Here is a 22,472-nt window from a genome sequence, read left to right on the forward strand (position 1 = left end):
TGACGAAAATAATTTCTTCCATTATCTCTAACAATTAGCACTAAAACTGAATTATATCATTGTGCTTGGTTTTCAAAACAAGTTCAGGTTTGTCAAACATTAATGATGCATCGTTCTCAAAATTCTCACCTTTATCATCATCGTTTCTGAATTAAAAACAGTTTAAGCAAGTCTACTTTATGCAGAAATAAACTCACACTCCCGCTCCTCCCCCAAAGATTCTTGATTGAATACAAGTGGTCCGTAAAATGTTGTAGTCCCAGAAAAAAAAAAAAAAGAATCACGCCATATCTTCTACAAACTATCGATTTCTTTATGCTACCCCCCTTTCGTATATGTGCGAGAGAAAACGTCAATTAATTTAAAGATGGTTGATGTGATAACGTAAAGTACTCTTTATCAGTTTCCGAAATTAAAGCCGTGTTTATTTTCTATAAATCAAGAACAATTCTATACATACGTGCATTACATTTTCTATCCTTGAAACTTTGTTTATCTGGTTGAAAATTTTCATTTGATAAAATATTGTTATTCTGAGAATAGCACTTCAAATGATTTTGTATTCTAATTCCAGTTTGAGCCTTTTTCTGTGTTTTCTCGGGCTGTACAAATTCAAGCCTAAGACTTAGTTGTTTTGTGTTTAAAACCACAAAACTTCACATATGAAACTAAGGCAGGTTGATTTGTTCAATGACAAAGTATGTGTATTTGTTTTATTTTTAGACTTGGTCCGAGATTGCAAATATAAGCTTCACTCATGTGGAGCAACGAATCTCAGACTAGAAAACGTTTTTGAAATTGCAGTCTATAATACAATCGTAAACCCTTGAAATAACCGTTGGATGTATCAAAATGAACCATACAATAAAACGTTTTATTTAATTGAACGATACTTTATTTTGCTAGTTGTAAAATTAATCATCCCACTGACCATATCTTTTGTATTTCCCTAAGTCAATTTCAGAGCTTAACAAGGATTAATTGCAACACCTATTTTGAGAAAAATGCTGATTATCTCCGGGAATAAACAAAGCCACCATACTGTCAATTTTATATGTATTGCAATTTCTGGAATTGGAATAAAACCAAACAAATATCCAAAAAAAAAAAACAAGCACTAATCAAGAAATAATTAATACAAACTAGAATGTGGTTTTTATTGGAGTAGTAATTTTATATAAAACTATCTTCTCTATCCAACCCTTTTTTTTTTTTTATTTTTCAACAGAGTTAACAATAAACTGAATAGTTATGCCACAAAACTAAGTTGCAGCCAAAATTGCATGATATGACACAAAACCTTAGATCTGACAAGTTGATGCAAAGTTACTTATGTGTAAAATATATCGCCCGAAGTTTTTAGTCAAGTTCCCACGCAAAAAGAAAACAAGCACAAACAAAAAACTTTCTTCACTTGTTCAATCATATGCATTCAAAGAAATATAGACAAGTACAAATGAATTGATAGCTCCATTTAGTTTGTAGTTCTGAGTAGAAACAAAAAGAGAAAGTTTAAAAAAAATATTATGGCTTCTTACGTAAGCGCAAGTTTAAATACTCTCTTGTGATGATACCTCGACCACCAAGCGACACACCAATATGTAGTCGCTACTCAGTATTAATTAGGAGATTTGAGAATAAAAATTAATAGGTTCTCATACTGTCCAGTAAACACTCAGTTATACAGAGAGCAATAATTGAAGAATACCTATTTTACTTGGATGCTGTTTCTTCCCCAGTAACACCAACGAACCGCCAAGGATAAAAATGACCATAATCCCAAATTCAAAAGGGAAAACAAAGGGTAGTTTTAAAATATTAAAAAAAATTTTTGTTTTATTTTAGATTTAGTTAAATATTATTTTTATCCAAAGCATTATAAGAGTCAGAATGTTAGTGCATTGAAGTGTTAGCACAAACCAGGAATAAAACCAACGGAGTTTTTTTTTTTATTATTGTGAAATGACTCAAGCGGTCAGATAAAGTTATAATACACTAGACCAGATTAGGTCATATAGGTATTTAGTTTTGGGGGAGACTTTCTTATAATTTGGGAGAAGAATAATTCTACCTTTATTTTTATTAGCAACATTTACAATGATATGAAATGGTTTGGCTCTGTAAAATGGAAAATAAAATAAAGCAACACGAAATTTCCATAGTTACTAACTACATTATCTATAAAAAGAAACTTGCAAAAGAAGTCAGATTTTGGTTTGTTTTCGAGTATTGTGTATTATGTGAAACTTGAAACAATAAAGACCGTCAAGAATAATATCAAGATCAGCAAAATTTCATTCTCAAGGCTCTCGAAAGAGAAACTTTTTGCTTAGTGGCTGAAAGTAAACAATGAATCAAATGCTGCCGCAAACAGAGTATGTTTATTCTAAGCCAGGTTTCAAGTTCACAATGACGAATTTTTTTTGCTTCAATTCAACATTTTCTTGAAGCACAAACCATAACATCATGTTACCCAGAGCCTCAGCTCAAGAATCCTAAAATATAGTTGTCTAATGTAATTAGGTTACATTTTTTATAAGCCAAAAAACACAAAATTCTTAATTTAAAACATAACGACTTTTACTTGAAGAACAATCACGAGATCCTAATGGGGTGACTGAGAAAACTAAGATTCTGGCTTCAATGGACACTACATTGGTGTAAACTGTGTCTAAGTGGTATCACTTTTCTTGCTATGCAGTAACTTTCATACTGGTGGTTCTATTCCGTCAAGCTCTCTTGGTGCCGTTGGTTCGACTCGCCAACAATATCGTAACACAAATAGATCCTCCAGTTTATTTTGCTTGGCACCTATATAGGCCTCGCAGTAGATTATTATTGTTTTGGTTTTGTCACATATACGAAAAGTAGAAGGAAATAGAAGGATAAAACTGTGCAGCTTGTAAAGAAAGAAAATAATCTTATGATTTAAGTAGGTTGCATGAAAATGAAATTATACATATGAGGACTTTTATAGTTAATTACCATAACTTATGACAAATTTACGTGACTTTAAGGAAAACCCTTTCTGTTTGCCGCATCGATGTTTGGCGTGCTAGTCACATGCTGTGCATTGTCAAATTGAAAGTTACAATATCGTTAGTCTTACCGAGGTTGTATACATACACAGATCTCTATTACAATACCATCTTATAAATTGGGTAACAAGCATTAAAAGATAACAGTTATCAAAGAAGAATCCCCTCCCCCCTAAAAGAGAAACAATAATAATAAAGTGGAAGGGCGGGTCAAGTATCTAGAATTCAACAAATCCATTGTAATCTACAGAATTGAATTGTAAATATGATATTATAATTTGCTGAGAGAAGAAAAACAATAAGAGTATGCAATATGAAAAATCTGGATTTATTTTTATGATCTCTTATCTTGCCTATATTCTTCCTCCAGTGTAAACTTCGGAAATATGAAACAGGCGTAATTCCAGTCTTTTGCTGATTATTGAACGCCTGATAGAATGATTCATGGTGGCTCCAAGATATAAGGAAAAGCTTGGTATTAATATGGCTTTTATTAGAAGGTCAATAGAGTAAACTGAATAGTTTGGCAACTGCTTTAGGACTTGTCAAAGATATGAACAACAAGAAGAAAAATTTATCTCATTTACACTTGTCCAATATCTTCTTACTCTATTTTTCTCGATACAGATGAAAGTTCTTAGTTGTTAGTAAACTATGTTGAGTTTTGCTAACAGCTCCAATTAGTAATCCAAATGAGAATATTATTTTGGCCAAATAATAAGAAGAAGAGGAGGAGGAAAAGAGCACTATCAAAATCTTCAATACGTTGGAGATTCTTTACTCGCCGTAACCGCAACTTGTCTTACTCATTGAATAATTAAAGAACAAAGTAAAAAGAAAAGAAAATACTAAATGATACAAAAAGGAAAAGCGGAATAGATAGGAGGTATATTGCATTGTATCACAATTACTACTATGCTAAGCGCCCTCCAATAAAACCGTATTATTAAAAAATAATTTATATCAGAGGGAATATAACAAAAAAAGGGCACCTTAATCATTTAAAAATAACTTCTCTTCAAAGAAAATAAAATAGACTTACAGATTATCAACCTACCAAGAGGGAAACTTGTTGAATTAATAAAAGGCAAAAAGAAAAAGTGACTAAAAAACCGAATTTAATACCACACCACACCCAACACTCCTGGTGCCCTCCCCCCGCCCCCCCGCAACACATACACTTCAATATTACAACACAAGAATGTAATGCTTTGAGTATTAGTTTGCCTTTAGAATAACATCCGGTAGTCCTTCTTTATTAATTGACAACTAAGTAAACCTACAACAGTATTGCAAATCTTTTTGTCTTGATAGCGGGACAGTCTCTTACAACTTACAGAAGCACCTACAATTAGTTTTTCTAATTAAAGCAATCCAAGCATTGTGGGGAAAAGAGTTCACACATCTTAAACAATTTATTGGTGATAAATTGCCATTCCTTGAAACAATCACTATTATGCGCCACGTTCACCTTAAGGAGTTCTTATTCTGGTAGCTCGTTCCCAATATATAATATTTTGGTGGATCTTGCTTTAATATTATTTTTATTTGACCATCAAACAGGAAGATATGGGTTTGATTTGATGGAAATATAATAAAATAAAATAGAACAATAAGAAAAACCAAGAGATTTTGGTTCTATAATAATAATAATAATAGTATTATTATTTTAAATAAACCCTTGTGACAAATAGAACTTATGATTAAGACTTATTCTACTATTGTTTGATTGGTACTTTTTATATCTGTGTAATCCTCTTATTTGCTCTCCACAAAAGTCTTAACAATCTTTAGCTACAGATAAATTGAAATTAAATATATACTATGGTTGAAAAAAATGTGACAGGACTAGTTTGCTTTTTCTTGTTCTAATATCAACTAAAAGAAACAAACACAATAAAGTTAAAATCCATTTTTAAAAGGACAAATTGGTATTGTGAATACTTTTTTGCTGGTAAGAATTTCGGTTATTAAAGGAGATAAGGCTAATTTACTTCCGAAACGTGGTTGCATCAGTTTTTATTGTATCATACCCTTGCTTGAGGTCACATCATTTTACCGAACTTAATATTAGATGTAACATAGTGATAAAAGCCCCTCCAAAAAGAAAAAAAAAAAAAAAAAAGAAAAGGAAAAAGAAAAACTGACAGCTGTTGATGTCAATGTTCAAGATACGGTAGACTGATTCTCGTTGCGAATACTACGGTTATGAACAAATTTAATTGTACGATTTACAACATTATTTTGCAGTTATTTCTTCTTCTCAGGCCAAAAAAAAAAAAAAGAAAGAGGATCACACCAGAACCTGATTAGAGAGATCCTTGAAAGATATAAATATTAATGAATGAATACAATGAACATGGCCCGAGAAATATAGTGTAAGAATAGATTAAATCAAGCAAAGCTGCTTTATCTATGCTCCCTCCCCTCCTCATCTAGATTATTGCTAATATAATTTCTGCTTCCATAGCAATTTTCACATCAATAGAATCGTTAACCAATTTAGCCAGAGTAGACATGTGTTTTTCCTGCATCCCATACTACATTATTTATCAGTTTATATTATATTAATCTATTTTAATTTCTTTTTTCTTTCTTGCTTCCCATCGCCCATCGCCCATCGCCCATCGCCCATCGTCCCTAGTTGCTGGTTTTCATTTCTACTTTTCAGCAACAATATACAAGAAATTTACAAAATATCAAGAAAAAGAAAGGAAAGAAAGGAAAATTAAAGCAACAAAAGAAGAAGGACTATTAATTTATTGTCATGAATTTCTGCAAAGATAGTTTTTGTAACTTATTGCACGTAAGCAGTAAAGGTAAAAAGTGCATATTAAAAGTACGATTGACTAAAAATTTAAATCATCACGGATACAATCAAAATCCGTGCTGCAAGATATTAACACAAAACCAAACCAATCTTTGGCTTTTTTTTTTTTTCAACACTTTTACACACCACCTTTCATTTTGCCACATTTTAAAAGACCATTTTATAGGATTTTGTTGTTTCCCGGTATTTCCAAAGACTTATATCATCACATACCCATACTCCCTGTTTTCCTTCTCCTCCTCTATATATATATAGGTGTAGATTTACTCACCATTAACAATTTTATAATTGGTGTCAAAGTTGTGTAGTTTAGTTACAAGAAACAACTATTGATATATATATACATCTAGAATAAGGGATTAGTCTTCTAGTGGTGAGTCAACACAATATCTTTAACATTGTTATTATAGGCTTTTATTTCCCAATTTATTATTTAATTTAAATTATTTTATTACAGATTTTATAATTGCCATATCTTTTTATTATTGAAGGTTATATAATAATATTAAAAAGAAAAAAGCAATTATCTTCATATAATAATATCCTTACCAATTATCATCACCACTACTACCACCACTACCACCACCACTACCACCACCACTGCCACTACTACTACTTATTATTATTATAATAAAAAGAATCGAGAATTTTAAATCTTGTACATAAATACCCTGTATTTCCCTTATATATAAATAACTGAGTTGCAACATTCAAACGTACATACTTGCAAACACACATCCACACCATTATTCAATATACCCACACACTTAACCCACCATCACATATACACACATCCATTTTCTTATCCACCGTAAACATACATTCATTCTACCCCGTTACTCCCAATTTATCCACTTTATTTAACACACACTTGTCAATAACACATATAAAGCTAGACAAATTTTCCAGTTGTCTTCTCAATTTTAAGTTTTCCACTTTCAGTACTTGGGTAACAGTAATTAAATTATTCTAATTCATATTCTCCTTTGTCTTTGGAAAGCTTATTTTCTTTTTTAGTTGTTTCAGCTAAGTTCAGTTCAACTCACTACCCCCTTTCCTTTCCTTCCCATGTTTTCTTATAATTTAGAGTCCAATAATGCAGGTTATTTAAATAATCATCATAGCCTTCACCACCACCACCACCACAATAACAACAACAACAATAATAATAATAATACTAGCTCAATTACTACTAACAATAAAAGCAAGGCTCATTTACAGGAACAGAAACAACGACAAAATCAGGAACACGAACAAAATCCTCGCAATCCTCAGGTTTATCAAAACTATCATTTCATCCAACAACAACAACATTTTCAATACTTACAAAATGCTCTTGCAAACACCATGAGCCAACTTCAACACCATCCACCATACCATGGTCATGCTGTTTTCAAACCCAATTACATGCAAGATGTTTTTTTAAATGACTCTTGTTCATTAGGCTCCCCAGTTAACTCAATTGAAAATTCAGGCTGCACTACAACCAAGACAACACCAATTATTCCTCCCATGTCGTTGAATGACAATGTGTTGCCACCGCCTAACCATCATGATTTTGAAACATTTATGGGCAACAATTTTGTCGACTACACCAGTACTTATAACCCGGAGCATGCTTTACCTTCACCTCTGTCGCCACTAACTATGGTTGGTAGTGACTCTAGACGTCATGAAGATTACATGAACTTTGCTTCGACATTTTCGGTCCATCCTGCGTCCTCAAAGTGTGCAATTCAACCTAATGCTAACTCCAATCAAGAATTTACCAAAGGTTATCCAAACCCAAACTCTTTGGTTTATAATACAACTAATAATTGCGTTATTAACAGAAACAGCAACACCACTGATGCTAACAACAACAACAACAATAGCAGCAACAAATATCCTTTAATTGAATATAAAGATAATAGGATGATGGAAATGACCACCCCAGAATCCCCACATAAACGGAACCTGTTGCCTAATACTCGGGTACCAATCATTCCTACCTCACCCACCTTCCCAATTGCATTGAACTTAATTCATAGTAACTCTAGTGCCAAAAGACATAAATCTTTGGGCTCTGCTGCCTCCATATTACAACCGCCATTGGAAGATAACAAATTAATCAATAATGGCCATGCAGAACCAATGAAGAGAAAATTATTATCAAGATTTTCGTCACGATTAATTCAAAAATTGAGGCTTGCTGAAAGTGATATGAAATGTCGTAAGCATTGCAACACTAGGTTTGGAAATTATTTAGAATTGATTGACCATTTTGAAGGACACGGATTACAACGCTATTTACTGTCAAGAACTTTTATTTGTCCAGTTAAGGAGTGTCCTATGAATATGATTGGTTTTGATAAACGGGCCGAGTTGAGACATCATGTCCATTCTGATCATGTCACTCATGGTTTGGTCAGCATTCAATATGCCAAATACAGTAAAGAGATTAAAGAGTTTTTATTTGTTTGTGACGAAGAAAATTGTGGAAAAGGTTTTTATAGAAGTGATACATTGACTAGACACATTAAATTGGTCCATAAACGTGAAAAGCATCTTACAAAAAGAAAAAGAAGACAAGTGGTTGCCCATCAAGATGATAAGGCAATTAAAAAATCTAGGAGTTAATTGCTTCCCTCCTCCAAAGTTAAAGCTAAAAAGAATCAAGTTTTCGGTATCAAAACAGAAAAGTTTGTTTTATTTTAAAGAATTTTTTTTTTTTTTATGTATATGTTTTGATTTTACAATTCAATTCAATTCTCCATTTGTCATTCATTCATTCATTCATTCGTTGGCTGGTTGGTTGGTAATACCATACTTATGGGAGGAAACTTCTTATTTTCCTTTTTCTTGCCAACACATTTTGCATTCACTAGCTTGCTGGATATTTTCCATACATTTAGAGCTGGTCCGAACCCCTTGGCCTTCCAACCCACTTTTCTCATTTTCTTTATTCAATTCTTTGTTATTTTTTTTTTTCCCTCCTCATTCAAATTTTATATTTATTATTTCTTCTTCAATTAATGATTGTAGAGTCTCTATTGGAAAATTTGTGCTTTCTCTTGTAAAATGGTTGTCAGAATTACATGGTTTTATCACCATCAGAAGATGTCTGTTTGGCTGTTGTTGAGTGTGGAACGATGTAAACTAAGAAAATGAGAAGAGGAACAACAAAACACGTCCCAAAAAAAAAAAAGAATAAAAAGATTTCGCATACATAAATCACCAACAACAAACTTCAGAAGCAATTCTAATCTTGAAAAAAAAAAAAAAAAATGAGTCAAATTCCTTTTCTTTCTTCCACCATCATTTCTTTAAGAAACGTCTTTGGAAAATCTAGCAATGAGTTCGACAGAGGCAGTATGTTGAGTTTTAGTTTTATTCCTTTTTTTTTTTTAGGTCTAGCATACTAACTTCATAATCAAACCAGACACCATCATCAGATTTGAATGATGTTCTTAATGGCAGAAATGAACTCACATTTCAAGACAATGCAAGTAAATACTTTACCAAAACTGAAAAGCAACAAGTAGACATTGAGAAAACCAGTAATAGATTTAAATATTTATTGGGATTAACTGGTTTGTTCCGTCATTTTATCGAGGCTAAAGCTAACAAGGATCCATTGTTTCGGAAAATTGTCGACAACCTTCATGATTCAGAATTGAAAGCCAACAAAAAGAAATTAGATTCAGCAAGAAGAAGAAAAACTGAAAAGGAAGAAGATGCCGAATTGTTAAATGACGAAAAATCTACCAGTTCAATATTAGAATTCACTGAAAGTCCAGGATACGTGCATGGCCAATTAAGACCATATCAAATCCAAGGATTGAATTGGTTAATTTCTCTACATGAAAACAATTTGTCAGGCATATTAGCTGATGAAATGGGATTAGGTAAAACTTTACAAACAATTTCATTTTTGGGTTACTTGAGATTTATCAGAGGTATCAATGGACCTCATTTGGTAATCACCCCCAAGTCAACATTGGACAATTGGCAACGTGAATTTAATCGATGGATACCCGATATTAAAGTCTTGGTGTTGCAGGGTGATAAGGATGAAAGAGCTGACTTAATTAAGAATAAAGTCATGACGTGTGATTTTGATGTTATCATTTCCTCCTATGAAATTGTCATTAGAGAAAAGGCAACTCTTAAAAAATTTGATTGGCAGTACATTATAATTGATGAAGCTCACAGAATCAAAAATGAAGAATCATTATTGTCGCAAATCATTAGAATGTTCCATTCAAAGAACAGACTATTGATCACTGGGACTCCTTTACAAAACAATTTACGTGAATTATGGGCATTACTTAATTTTATTGTACCAGACGTGTTTGCCGAAAATGAATCGTTTGATGAATGGTTCCAGAAAGATAGCAACAACGAAAATGGAGGCGAGGACCAAGTTGTTTCTCAATTACACAAGGTGTTGAAGCCGTTTTTATTGAGAAGAATCAAGGCTGACGTTGAAAAGTCCTTGTTACCGAAAAAGGAATTGAATGTTTACGTTAAAATGTCGCCCATGCAAAAGAATTTGTACCAAAAAATTTTGGAAAAAGACATTGATGCAGTGAATGGAGCTAATGGTAAGAAGGAATCGAAAACGAGATTATTAAACATTGTCATGCAACTAAGAAAGTGCTGTAATCATCCTTATTTGTTTGAAGGTGTTGAACCAGGACCTCCATATACCACTGACGAACATTTGGTGTTTAATTCCCAAAAGATGTTGATTTTAGACCAATTGCTAAAAAAATTCCAACAAGAGGGTTCAAGAGTATTGATTTTTTCGCAAATGAGTAGAATGTTGGATATTTTAGAGGATTATTGTTATTTCCGTGAGTACCAGTATTGTCGAATTGATGGACAAACTGAGCATTCTGACAGAATTAATGCAATTGACGAATATAACAAACCTGGAAGTGAAAAATTCATATTTTTATTAACAACAAGAGCTGGTGGGTTAGGTATTAATTTGACATCAGCAGACATTGTGATTTTATTTGATTCCGATTGGAACCCACAAGCGGATTTACAAGCAATGGATCGTGCACATAGAATTGGTCAAACTAAACAAGTTAAGGTTTTCAGATTTATTACTGAGCGTGCCATTGAAGAAAAAGTTTTGGAAAGAGCCGCTCAGAAATTGAGATTAGATCAATTGGTGATTCAACAAGGAAGAAACACTGGTGGGTTAGATGGACAGCAAAGCAGTAAGGCTGCATCGAAGAATGAGTTGTTAGATATGATTCAGTTTGGTGCTGCAGACATGTTTCAGAAAACAGATGGTGAGGGCGAATCAATTGATATTGAACAAATATTGAAGCTTTCAGAAGAGAAGACCCAAGAGTTGAATAAAAAATATGCAAAATTGGATTTGAATGCATTACAAAATTTTACTAATGATGAATCAGTGTATGAATGGAATGGAGAAAATTTCAAAAAGAAAGAGCCAACTGCAAGTACACAACTCCCTCAAGTTTGGATCAATCCTGGTAAAAGAGAACGTAAGGAAAACTATTCCATTGATATGTATTATAAAGATGTGTTAAATACTGGTGGTAGGACTGCATCGAATGCTCCTAAGTCAGGACCCAAGCCACCTAAACAGTTGAATGTTTATGACCATCAGTTTTATCCCCCCAAAGTCCTTGAATTGTATGAATTGGAGAAAAATTACTATAGAAAACAAGTTCATTATAAAGTTCCTTTGAAACCAAGTACCGATGAAGCATCTCAAAAGGAGAATGAATTGGAACAAAAATTGGAACAAGAAGAAATTGAAAACTCGCGTCCATTAACTGATGAGGAGAAGCAACTAAAAGAAGAATTGATGCAAAAGGGGTACAGCAAATGGAATAGAAGAGATTTCCACCATTTTATACTGCTTTCCAGTAAGTATGGTCGTAACTCCATTCGTTTAATTGCACTGGAATTTGATGATAAAACTGAAGAGGAAGTTCGAGAATATGCCAAAGCATTTTGGCAGAATTACCAGGAGATTGATGGTTACGAAAGATATATAAACCAAATTGAACAAGGAGAGGAAAAAATAATCAAAGTCAAGATCCAAAAGGAAGCGTTACGAAGGAAATTGTCACAATATAGGTATCCTTTACAAGAATTGGTGTTGAAGTTCCCACCAGCATCAACCAATAAACGTGTATTCAGTGAAGAAGAAGATCGGTTTTTGTTGGTACAGTTATACAGGTTTGGCATTGACCTGCCCGATGTGTATGACCGCATTCGAGAAGCAATACGACAATCACCATTATTTCAGTTTGATTTCTTTTTCCAAAGCAGAAATGCTGGTGAGATATCTAGAAGATGTAATACATTGTTAGGATGTATACTAAAAGAGATTAGTCCTGAACAGTCCTCCATACCTTCCACTAATGGTAAGCGTTCCAAAGACAGTACTCCTGATGTCAAAACCAAAAAGCAAAAGCAAACATAAAAAAACCTATATATATATATATATATATATCACCAAAATTTATTAAATTGTATATGTATGTACAATAATACTGTATTTCTATTCTGATAAAAGTTGTTCAATAAACCCTTCGAGTTGTAATGGTGTTATTAGAGAGCTAAACCTAGCAACAACTTCACCTTTTTTGTTTATTATAAACTTTTCAAAATTCCACCGGACGCCTTTAAACCCCACCTGTCCAGGCTTTTCAGACTTCAAGTACTTGTACAATTCCGATTCATCGCCATCACTATCTATATTAACTTTGGTTTTCTTCATAATAGGGAAACTGACACCAAAATTCCGACTACAATATTTGACTATTTCTTTTTCTTGAAGTGGTTCTTGGTTCCCAAATTGATTACAAGGAAATCCTAATATTTCTAAACCAGGTTCATGATATTTTTCATAAAGCAGTTGCAATTCTTTGTATTGAGGTGTGAACCCACACAAACTTGCCACATTGACTATTAGTATTACTTTATTCTGAAATTGGTTAAAATCTATGACATTATTATATGCATCAGGTATTTTGAATGTATATATTCTTGCGTTTGATAATGATTCATTGCCCATTGATGATGGTTGATAGTTATAAGACTGAATGTATTGTTAATCGGAAAATTGACAAATGCAGAAAAAAAAAAAAAAAAAAAAAAAATAAAGAACCCGAAAAGCAAGTTTTAAAAAGCCCCCGAATCTGGTGCAATGTATCAAATTTTGTGTAGCAAAGTGGAAAAGTAAGAAAAAGAACAATCCATACAACCAGTTTTAAGTAACGGCTCCGTTTTATAATTTTGGGGGAGGGGGGGGGTTCTAATCCTCTGATGGATGTAATATCCAGCTCATCTAAAAGTAGAAGAATTTCATACACTGTATTTACTTTATTGGACTGTAATTTCATTCAGCTTTCACAGTTTTACTTTAGTATATACGCTAGGGTCTAATCAAAATTGTATCCATTCATAGCATTTCTTTATTTATGATACTTTAGATACATATAGAAATGGTGAATTATCGTATATATTGTTTAACTGGAAATGATGTTTGATTCTAAATGAAGGGTCACGTGGTCTAGTATAAGGGTTTCCACTGTAGTAAATTTAGTTCTCTTAATCTCTTTAGGGAGATAGTTAAGCCAAACCTAAATAGTAAGTAGTGATTAGAATAGTTTTAAATAAGTTTTGAGATTAGTATTGGGGGAAATGGGGGGAAGGTGTTCAATTAATTTGTTTTGTAACAAAACTAAAACATTTACTTTCACCAATTTATAAAGTCGTGTGTTTTAGAACAGAACTGTAAATCTTCATCAATAACAAGTTAATGGATACGCGTTTTGTTTTTTTTTTTTTTGTTTTCATTTCCACTTCATTTTTTTTTTTTTTTTTTTTTGGGCTGTTTGGTCATTACATTAAATTTGTTTATAATTTTATTTTGTTATTTCATTCTTATAATTCACACACAACTACTTAATCTTATTCTTCTTCTTCATCAACAACCCAAATTTCCTTTTTTTTTTTGTTTTTTTTTTTTTTTTTTTTGCTGTTGCCAAACTTTTTTCTTGCTTTTGACATTTGATTTTGACGTTTGTTTTGGTTTTGATTAGATTAGACTAGATTAATCTTTCATCATCCCTTCTACTTATACCTTGAATCATCAATCACATACATATATATTACCAGAACAAATGCTGGCAACAAAGTTTAATAGTATTTCTCCTATTGAATTATTGGAAATAATATCTTCCTATGATGTTCAGGATGAAATGAAATTGTCACATATACAAAACTTGAAGACTCATATTAAGAAAGATACCATAGATTTAAGAAATGTGCCAATTTATTTACAAATAATTATTAAAGGATTAGAAATTACTCGTTTGAATATTTCTTCCGTCAGTTTTAATTCACTCACTTATCTTATTAAGAGAATAAGCGTTCAAGATAAATCAGGGAACATTTTAAAAGAAGAATGTTTTTTAATTTTACCAATTTTAATTAACAAATTAGGAAGTGCATCATCACCGGCAGGCACTAACCTGGCCAAAAAATCGTTAGAGGACTATTGGTTATCAAGTCCGATTGAAGTCGAGGACGCATTGACAGAGATTGCTTTTGAAAACCCAAACAATAAAATCACCATTGAAACAATCGATTGGATGAAGCAAATTTTAAAAAATATAAGCACAAAATTCAATGTACCGAAATTCTTACCAAAGATTTTGCATTCAATTGAAATTAATCCCCATAATGAAGAAATCATTGGTTCTGCTAAAGAGTTACTTTCTGTCTATCTCGAGAAAAATCCATCCGCTATAGAAGGATTCAAAAAGCAAATAGAATCACACCTGTTAGCACAAGCAACCAAAGACAAACTTTTAAGTAATGTTGATTCCAAACTTCGCAGTAGTGATCCAGAACCCCATATACGAAGAGCCAATACCTCAAGACTGAACACACCGGTATCTCAGGTACAGAACAGCTTAGTCGATGTTGGTCATGACGTTGAGTTACTTGAACTCTTAAATAAGGTCAATTATGAAATGGACAGTACCATCAAAGCGATCGATATTAGGGATCCAAATAGTTTATTCAATACATTTGAAATTTTTATGCCTTGTTTTGAAGGGAAAGAAACAGAATCAAATTGGAAGGTGAGGGAAAAAAATATCTTGCAAATGAGATCGATTTTACGTGGAAATAGTCCTACACAGTTTAAATCAGAGTTGGTTCAGTGTATTCATAGTATAGCTAGTGGGATGTGCAAGGGAGCCAGTTCACTCCGTACTACATTAAGTTCCAACAGTTGCCAATTAATCAAAGAATGTGCAGTGATTTTGAAAAAATCATTAGAGCCAGTGGCTGAAAGTCTTTTCCCGACATTGATCAAGCTATGCTCATCAACCAAGAATATTGCCTCCAACAATGCAAATATGTCTGTCGCCGCATTATATGCTAACTTGCCATATACCTCAAAAATGATTCAACGTATCACCTTGGCATCAGAGGATAGAAACCATCAACCTAGATCATACTCTTTGATTTGGTTGCATATTTTATTGTTAAAAATAGGACTAGACCGCAGTTTTATTGGACATCATGATTCCAACTTTATTGAATCAGCAAACAAGGTGTTTATGAAACTTTTGAAAGATGCCAATCCTAATGTTAGACAAACTGCTAAAGAATGTTATTGGTGTTTCACTAGAGTTTTCCCTGAAGATGCAGAAAGATTATTAAAACGACTAGAACCAAATATTGTTAGGGCCCTTGAAAGATCTCAAAGAGAGAGTGGCGGGTCGGGAATTGCACCTATCAGAACCCTTAGCAGTCGTCCATCACGACCATCCTTGAAGGAGGCTATATTAGAAAGGAACAAGGAATTGCGTCAAAGAAGACCCCCTTCTCGTAACTCGGGTGAACAATCAACAAGAATAAAATCAGTGCCGATGCCAAAGCCAACGAAAAGCAGCTCACGCTTGGAAAAGTCGTTACTCAGGCCAGATGTTGGCCATAGGAGTCAGCCAGCAGTGAGGTCATCTAGTTGGACGCATCCTAGTACCCAAAATGGTCCCAAACCAACTTTTAAACAACGAGAACGTAGTAAAACTGAAGTGCATAAAAAGTCGCCTCTTGAATTCTCGAGGCCGTCGAGTCGTTTGGATGCCGGTGCTACTGTTTCTTCTTCGTTTAATAACAATAACGATCCCATGATCAACTTTTTGTCGTCAAGCGATAGTGATTTGATAAAGGAGGGAATAAATTTGTTGAAATACGCTATTATAGGGAAAGAAAATCTACCATCTGAAATCAACTCTTTGCTTAAAGGCATATCTGAAAAACATGTTCAAATTATGAAACCACTTTTCACGTCGAATGATTATACCTTTAAAAAATCAGCACTGTTGTTACTTCCAGATGATTTCTTAAGAGTTTGTGCGCTCGTTTTTGATGAGTTTGATGAGACAGTTATCAATTTGATTATTCAATGTGTCGATGTTCTGACTTTTTATGAATCAGCTTGCAACCTTTTGACGTTGGTGGCAGATACCCCAAACATACCTGGTAGTCATGCCTTTGTAATGCAGATATCAAACCAAAAATTGCTTATCACAAAACTGATTTTACAAGCGTTGCTGATAGCTTTGAGTAAACTCGCAGTTACAGACGTGCAGTTTGGAGAAATATTTCAAGAGCTTGTTAAATTGATCATAGTATTGAAAGCAACTGATCATTATTCACTCCTTTGTCAATTGTTTCGTCAGTTGTATACTATTGATAGTAGCAAGTTCAGTTTGTTGGTGGAAGATGTGGAGGGCAAGCTCAAGGAAGAAGTGGAGTTTATAGTTGGTATTGAGAGCACAATGACACTTGAACGGCCTCCAAGCAAACTTGATTATGATTTGACTGTGGTTAAACCAACACTGAATTTAGGTACCTTTGTTCCATCCCAGAAACCTAGTGCTGATTTCACTATGTTATTGCCAAAGAGAAGTGAGTTTTTGGGAAATGAAGAAACGCATAATTCAAAGATGGTGGGAAAACCGGAAGCTCTGGATTCAACACCACCAAAGCTGTCGCAAATGGACCAGATTTCCCTGAAACGATCAAATTCAGAACATCAATCGGAGGTATTGGTAGACAATTTTGCCAATGTTTCAATAGCAGATGGTGGTTCCAAATTAAGTCAAGCAAAGAACGACGACGATAACTTGAAACAGCTTATGGAGAGAATTGATCCATTAAAACCAATTTCTAACAAAATCAGAAAGATTTCCATATATGAGGATTCTAAACTGAATTCAGATAAACCCAAATTAGAAAGAAACTGGGGTGGATTTCAGTATGCAAAATTTTCACGGGCAATTCGTGTTAATGCAGTAGCTGAGAATATGAGTTTGACTAGCCAAGAATTTGAAGCTTGTTGCTCCAAACTAGTGGAAACACCATCTCAGTCCGCTTTATTGAAAATGACTTGGTTTGTTGATTCATTGTCAGTTTCCAGCTATGAGTACCAAGAATTTTTTCTTAACAAAGGGAAATACAAGTTGGAGAAATCATTATGGGAGTTTTTCAGCAAAATCGATAAACTGGATCATTCTTTGGTTATGAATGGATTATTCTTGTTGAAACAGTTGTTAAAATTTGACGAAACTACTAATGTTGATAAATTGTTTGCACTTTTAGTTGATACTTGTTCTCAAGAAGAATTGGATAGTGAATTATACTTTATATGGAACGAAATGTTATCGACCTTAAACCATGAAAATTTAATGAAGGCATTTGAAGAACAAGCTTTGAACTATTTAGAAGGTGAAGAGAACAATTTGACTGTTCTGAGTTTATGTTTAAATTATTTAGCTAAAGTGTTAGTTGATGATAATTGTTTGGATGTTGCAAAAGTTTATCGTTTGGACACTATATTTGGGAAACTATTCTATGAACGTGAAGTAATGTTTCGGAAATCAGCAACAATCTGCTATAGTAATTTGTTGAAGAATACTAATGTTTCTCCTGAAGTGAAAGATACTTTGGATAAAGTCAAATCAAGATACCCTGCTTCTACTCAGAGATTAATTGAGTTTTACATGAAAAGGTAAACTATATTATTAAGTTCTACGTACTAGTGTATATTCGTAAATGCGTCTGTTTATCGAATAAAGAAAGAATATATAACGAGTGATTTTAACAATTGTTGATGAAATGAAATTAAAACTTCTTCAAAGACAAGTAACATTAGTATAGAAAATAACGGAAAAGAAACTAAAAAAAAAAAACAAAAAACAAAAGAAAAGACCTATAAACTATAATAAACTGATTAAAAATACCAAAGTTATAACACATGCATTGAAAATAATGAAAATCTAATCTAATGTCCTTGTTCAAAGAAATGAAAATAAAAATAAAAAAAAAAAGACGACGGAAGAAAGAAAGAAATGTTGAAGGTAAGTAAGGGGCCCAAAAAATTAAAGAAAACCCAAGAGTGTATTTTCTTTAAAAAAAATAAATCATAACAAAACAAGTCCATAAACATAAATACATAAATAACGACAAAGCAAATGAATTTATTTGAATTCAGAATTCAATTAACTCGTTCTTTCTTTCACTCTCTATATATCTCTATGTTTGAGATTGTTTTACTTCTTCTTTATTGATTACTTTTGTGACTTTTGAATTCACAACATCATTTAATGATCCATACAGAGTTTTATCTTTATTATGGTTATTATTATTATTATCGTGTGATTTCTTCGTAATCCCACCACCATTGGATGCTAAATTCTTGTTATTATTATTATTGTTGAACGAGTGTGTTTGTTTTTTCTTTTTGGTCATTGTAGAAGAATGTTGTTGCTGCTGTTGCTGCTGTTGATGCTGTTGTTGTCTCAACATGCCTTGATATCCCATGGCAATTTGTTGTTGTTGTTGTTGTTGTTGTTGTTGTTGCTGTTGTTGGTGAGGCGGAATCATTCCAATCATGGCACCATTGGAATTCATATATTGATAAGGCACCATTTCGTGTTCATTCATTACCATATATGACTGGTTAATAGGTATAGGAAACCCAGAAGCATCATACATTGGAGCAGCGGTAGCAGCAGCAATTGCGCCAGAATTATTGGTCCAATATTCACTTTCAGGATGAACAACATTATACAGCACGGGTATTTCTGCTGGATAAAAAGCATTTCCAGTTGCTTGATCGTAATATTGTTGTGGTTGACCACCATTACCAGTGGCACCAGCGCCAGCAGCACCACCGGAAGCATGTGGTACTGCCTTTAAATAAGTTGGGGTGGCGATTTGTCGAGTGGCAAACTGATTGGTATATTTTGCTGAAATTGGCGGCACAAACCCAGCATTAGCAGCAGATGAGTCATTTTGATAAGCAGGAAAAAATTCTTCTCCACCATTGGCACTCTGTAGTGAGAAAAATTTAGCAGCTGATTTCGGTTGTAATAATCCTGATATTGTTGATGATGATATTGGAGGTAGTGGAGTCCTTATTGGTTGAGCTTGTTCAATTAAGTATTCATCGTTAAATGCAACTTGGTTTGATGTTGCTGCCGTTCCAGTTGTATTTCCACCTGTGGTTACACCAAGACCAGGAGGTATAAATAGTGTTGCATCCAAGAAGGAATCGTAGTTGTCTTCAATCATATTTGCATAACTTCCTGCTTGATAATTTGCATCCAAGGTTATATAATCTTCAGAATTTTGACTAGTTTGATTGATATAATCCAATGGGAAATCGTCTTCATAATCTGAACTTGCTTTGTATTGGCTTGGTGTAGCTTCATTGAGGAATCCGAATTCGTCTCTACCTCGGGCAGTTGTAGTGTATTCTGGTGATGATTTTTCACTAGCATTACTTTGTTTGGTGGATGCGGCCTCATTGTTGTTATTGTGGTGCATGGAGGTTGCATTATCGGCACCACCAGAAGTGGTATTATTATTCAATCCTGACGATGCACCGGTGTCAGTTAAAGTGCTAGCAGTATTAGAAGTAGAGTTTGTGGCTGTTTCATTGATTCTCTTTTGTGTTTCCATGTGTTTCCCTAATTGGGTGTACAAACTGGAAGACTCATCATAATGAAACGATAATGCTGGTTCTCTATGGGCCAATGTAGTTGGTCTTTGACCCATTTTTTCCTTTTTCAAATCTCGTTCCAAGGCATCTGCCATTAATTTGTCATGAGGAACATTGAACCAAAAAAACACTTTTTGTTTCTTTTGTGTTCTTAAACAAGAATTTTTAAATAAGAACTCTAAAAACTCTGATCGAGGAGGTTCCAAAATTGCATCAGCACCACATTTTAAATTTCTTAAATCGGAGAAAATACCTTCTTCAAACTTTTTCCGATCAATTATTTTCCTTCCAAAATGTTCAAATTTATAAACAATACAACGTACAATATCGGTACCAGTGATAAAATATAAGTTGTTCCAATAAACACAACTAACAAAACCTTCATCATGATTTAAATAGTATCTTCTAATCACTTGATTCTCTTGCCAATTGGCTGGAGCAGTGGCTAAAAAGAATTTTAAATCTTCAATTAGTCTTAATGATTCCTTTACCAGTTGAGTTGGTACGAGTGAGGTGGTATCACCATTGTATGTTTTAGTGATTGACATGGTGAATGAAAGTATTAAACAGTTATGTTAACAAATCTGCAAGTGAAGGGAGAACAACAAGTAAAAAAAAGTATATTGAACTAAGAAGTAATGAATATTCTGTTGTTAGGTTGGTAAGGGTTGATAGAAACGTGCTATATCCAATGCTTTGTTGATAATGATAATATAATGCGACACTGAATATAAAATTGTAATTCAATGTGTCAAAATAGCCCCAATATTTGAAATTTGTCGTAATACAATTGATTAACAATATGGGGCAGGTAATATTGATAAGATATGGAGGTGTATTTCGAGGCAGAATGGGAGGAGAATAGGTCTAAGGTTGTCTCTATGTTTTGTAATTTCTTTTTGATTGTCAAACTAAAACAAAAACAAATAAAACCCTTGTTTGAAATCAACTCAAAAAATTTGAATCTGTCACACAATTTTAGTTAATATTGTAAGTGTATTGAGAATGCGTGTGTCAGTGACGAGAAAAAAAAAAAAAAAAAAGGGTAACAGTTTGTTAGATCTTCCCTTTCTTGCCTGGATTATAAAAATATATGATGAAACTTGTAAAGAAATATGAAATCAGTGATTTTGAAACAGTTTTATATCTTTTGATGTATTTAAGTTTAAAACAAATTCCCCCCCAAAAAGAAAATAAAACTATTAGTTTAAGTTATGATTTATAAACAACAAGAACAACAAATGTAAACCAAGAATGTTTATACCTCTCAAGGGAATTTTATTATGGGAAAAATAATTTTCGTGTTGATGAAAACAAAAACAAAAACAAAAAAAACTTCACGAGGGAAATTATAAAATTGAAAATTGAAATTATAAAATTGTAAATCCAAATCTAAACCTGAAATTAATACCAACTATAAATTCTCTTTGACGTTTCTCTTTTCTTTTCTTTTCTTTTCTGGATGTTGGATGTTGTTATTAGTTTATGATTCTAGATTCTAGATTAATTTCTTTATAACTTTAACCAAACTAACAATAATTATTCTTAAGGAGTGGTGAACACGATATTATTTCTAAACTAGATTGTTGAAAATCAAGATACAATAGATGCGATAAGTGAACGCGTAGTGCATACAACTGGAAACAAATATACTAATGGAATGTTAATAGGGGACCAAATTAACCAATGTCTTCTTATGTTTTTTTTGACTAATAAGATTTTCTTTCTGAATGAATTCAAAGAAATATAGGATGAGTCGTGCCTGTGACGTGGCGTGTGTCAAAAACCCTTTGATTGGTTGTTGCTGTTAAAGATTATGATTCTTTGATTTCTCCGTTTGAGGTGAAGATCGTTATGGAAACGAAATGAAATGAAACAGACTAAGATTCAAAAAAAAATAGATATATATAAAATTCTCTGTTAATAATTGTAAGAAAAATGTGTTTTGAAATTTTTAATTGAAACACTTTTGATTTATATTTATATTTATATATACTAGTTTTTCCAACCGAGAGAGTGTGTGTGAAGTATTGTTGTTGTTGTTGTTGTTGAGTTTACTTATGTGGTCTATATACAATTAGTTTGGTTGGTTGGTTATTGGTTGTTGGTTGAGTCGTGTTTCAGAAATTCAAACCTGAAACAATTCTTTTTTTTTTTCTTCTTCTTGTTTTTTTTTTTTTAGAACATCCATACACACACTCTTTGGAGAGTGGAAAAAGTTTAATTAAAAAACAACAACAGTGGGACTGTGAGACTAGAACCAAATTTCAATTCCAATTCCAATTTAAACTTTTTAGTGTACTCGTAATCAAAAAGAATAATAACCACAGTTTGTGTTCCAATTTTGATATTGATATTGATTTTGATTTTGATTTGATTTTTGACAGAAGTTTTGATTAATAAAACCTCACACAATATTCACCAATAATTTTTGTTCTTTATAGATCAACAAAGGATCAGATATGATACTAAAGAGTTGTTACAAGTATTGTTAATTCAAATAACTTATTGGATTGACATAATATATATAATAGGGGTC

At 32.9% G+C, this 22,472-nt stretch overlaps 5 protein-coding genes across 5 annotated transcripts; 3 read left to right on the top strand and 2 right to left on the bottom strand. All coding sequences in view use genetic code 12, as the record gives it.

Annotated features, from left to right (window-relative positions):
• Window positions 1-6,936: 6,936 nt before the first annotated feature.
• CD36_06830 (conserved hypothetical protein) lies at window positions 6,937-8,487 on the top strand (the record flags this gene model as incomplete). Its single annotated transcript, XM_002417296.1, has 1 exon — window positions 6,937-8,487. One exon carries the CDS (start codon window positions 6,937-6,939, stop codon window positions 8,485-8,487), a length of 1,551 nt encoding a protein of 516 aa, XP_002417341.1.
• Window positions 8,488-9,201: 714 nt separating this feature from the next.
• Window positions 9,202-12,325, top strand: CD36_06840 (the record flags this gene model as incomplete). The annotated part of the gene is made up of 2 exons (XM_002417297.1): window positions 9,202-9,219; window positions 9,290-12,325. The coding sequence occupies 2 exons, from the start codon at window positions 9,202-9,204 to the stop codon at window positions 12,323-12,325; spliced, it is 3,054 nt and encodes a 1,017-aa protein (XP_002417342.1).
• Window positions 12,326-12,403: 78 nt separating this feature from the next.
• CD36_06850 (glutathione peroxidase, putative) lies at window positions 12,404-12,919 on the bottom strand (the record flags this gene model as incomplete). The annotated part of the gene is made up of 1 exon (XM_002417298.1): window positions 12,404-12,919. One exon carries the CDS (start codon window positions 12,917-12,919, stop codon window positions 12,404-12,406), a length of 516 nt encoding a protein of 171 aa, XP_002417343.1.
• A 1,111-nt stretch (window positions 12,920-14,030) lies between these two features.
• On the top strand, window positions 14,031-17,942 carry CD36_06870 (mitotic spindle component, putative; the record flags this gene model as incomplete). The annotated part of the gene is made up of 1 exon (XM_002417299.1): window positions 14,031-17,942. The coding sequence occupies one exon, from the start codon at window positions 14,031-14,033 to the stop codon at window positions 17,940-17,942; it is 3,912 nt and encodes a 1,303-aa protein (XP_002417344.1).
• Window positions 17,943-18,462: 520 nt separating this feature from the next.
• CD36_06880 (STE-like transcription factor, putative) lies at window positions 18,463-20,481 on the bottom strand (the record flags this gene model as incomplete). Its single annotated transcript, XM_002417300.1, has 1 exon — window positions 18,463-20,481. One exon carries the CDS (start codon window positions 20,479-20,481, stop codon window positions 18,463-18,465), a length of 2,019 nt encoding a protein of 672 aa, XP_002417345.1.
• Window positions 20,482-22,472: the final 1,991 nt, after the last annotated feature.

This window comes from Candida dubliniensis, chromosome 1, assembly GCF_000026945.1.
Source record: "Candida dubliniensis CD36 chromosome 1, complete sequence".
NCBI lineage: Eukaryota > Fungi > Ascomycota > Pichiomycetes > Serinales > Debaryomycetaceae > Candida > Candida dubliniensis.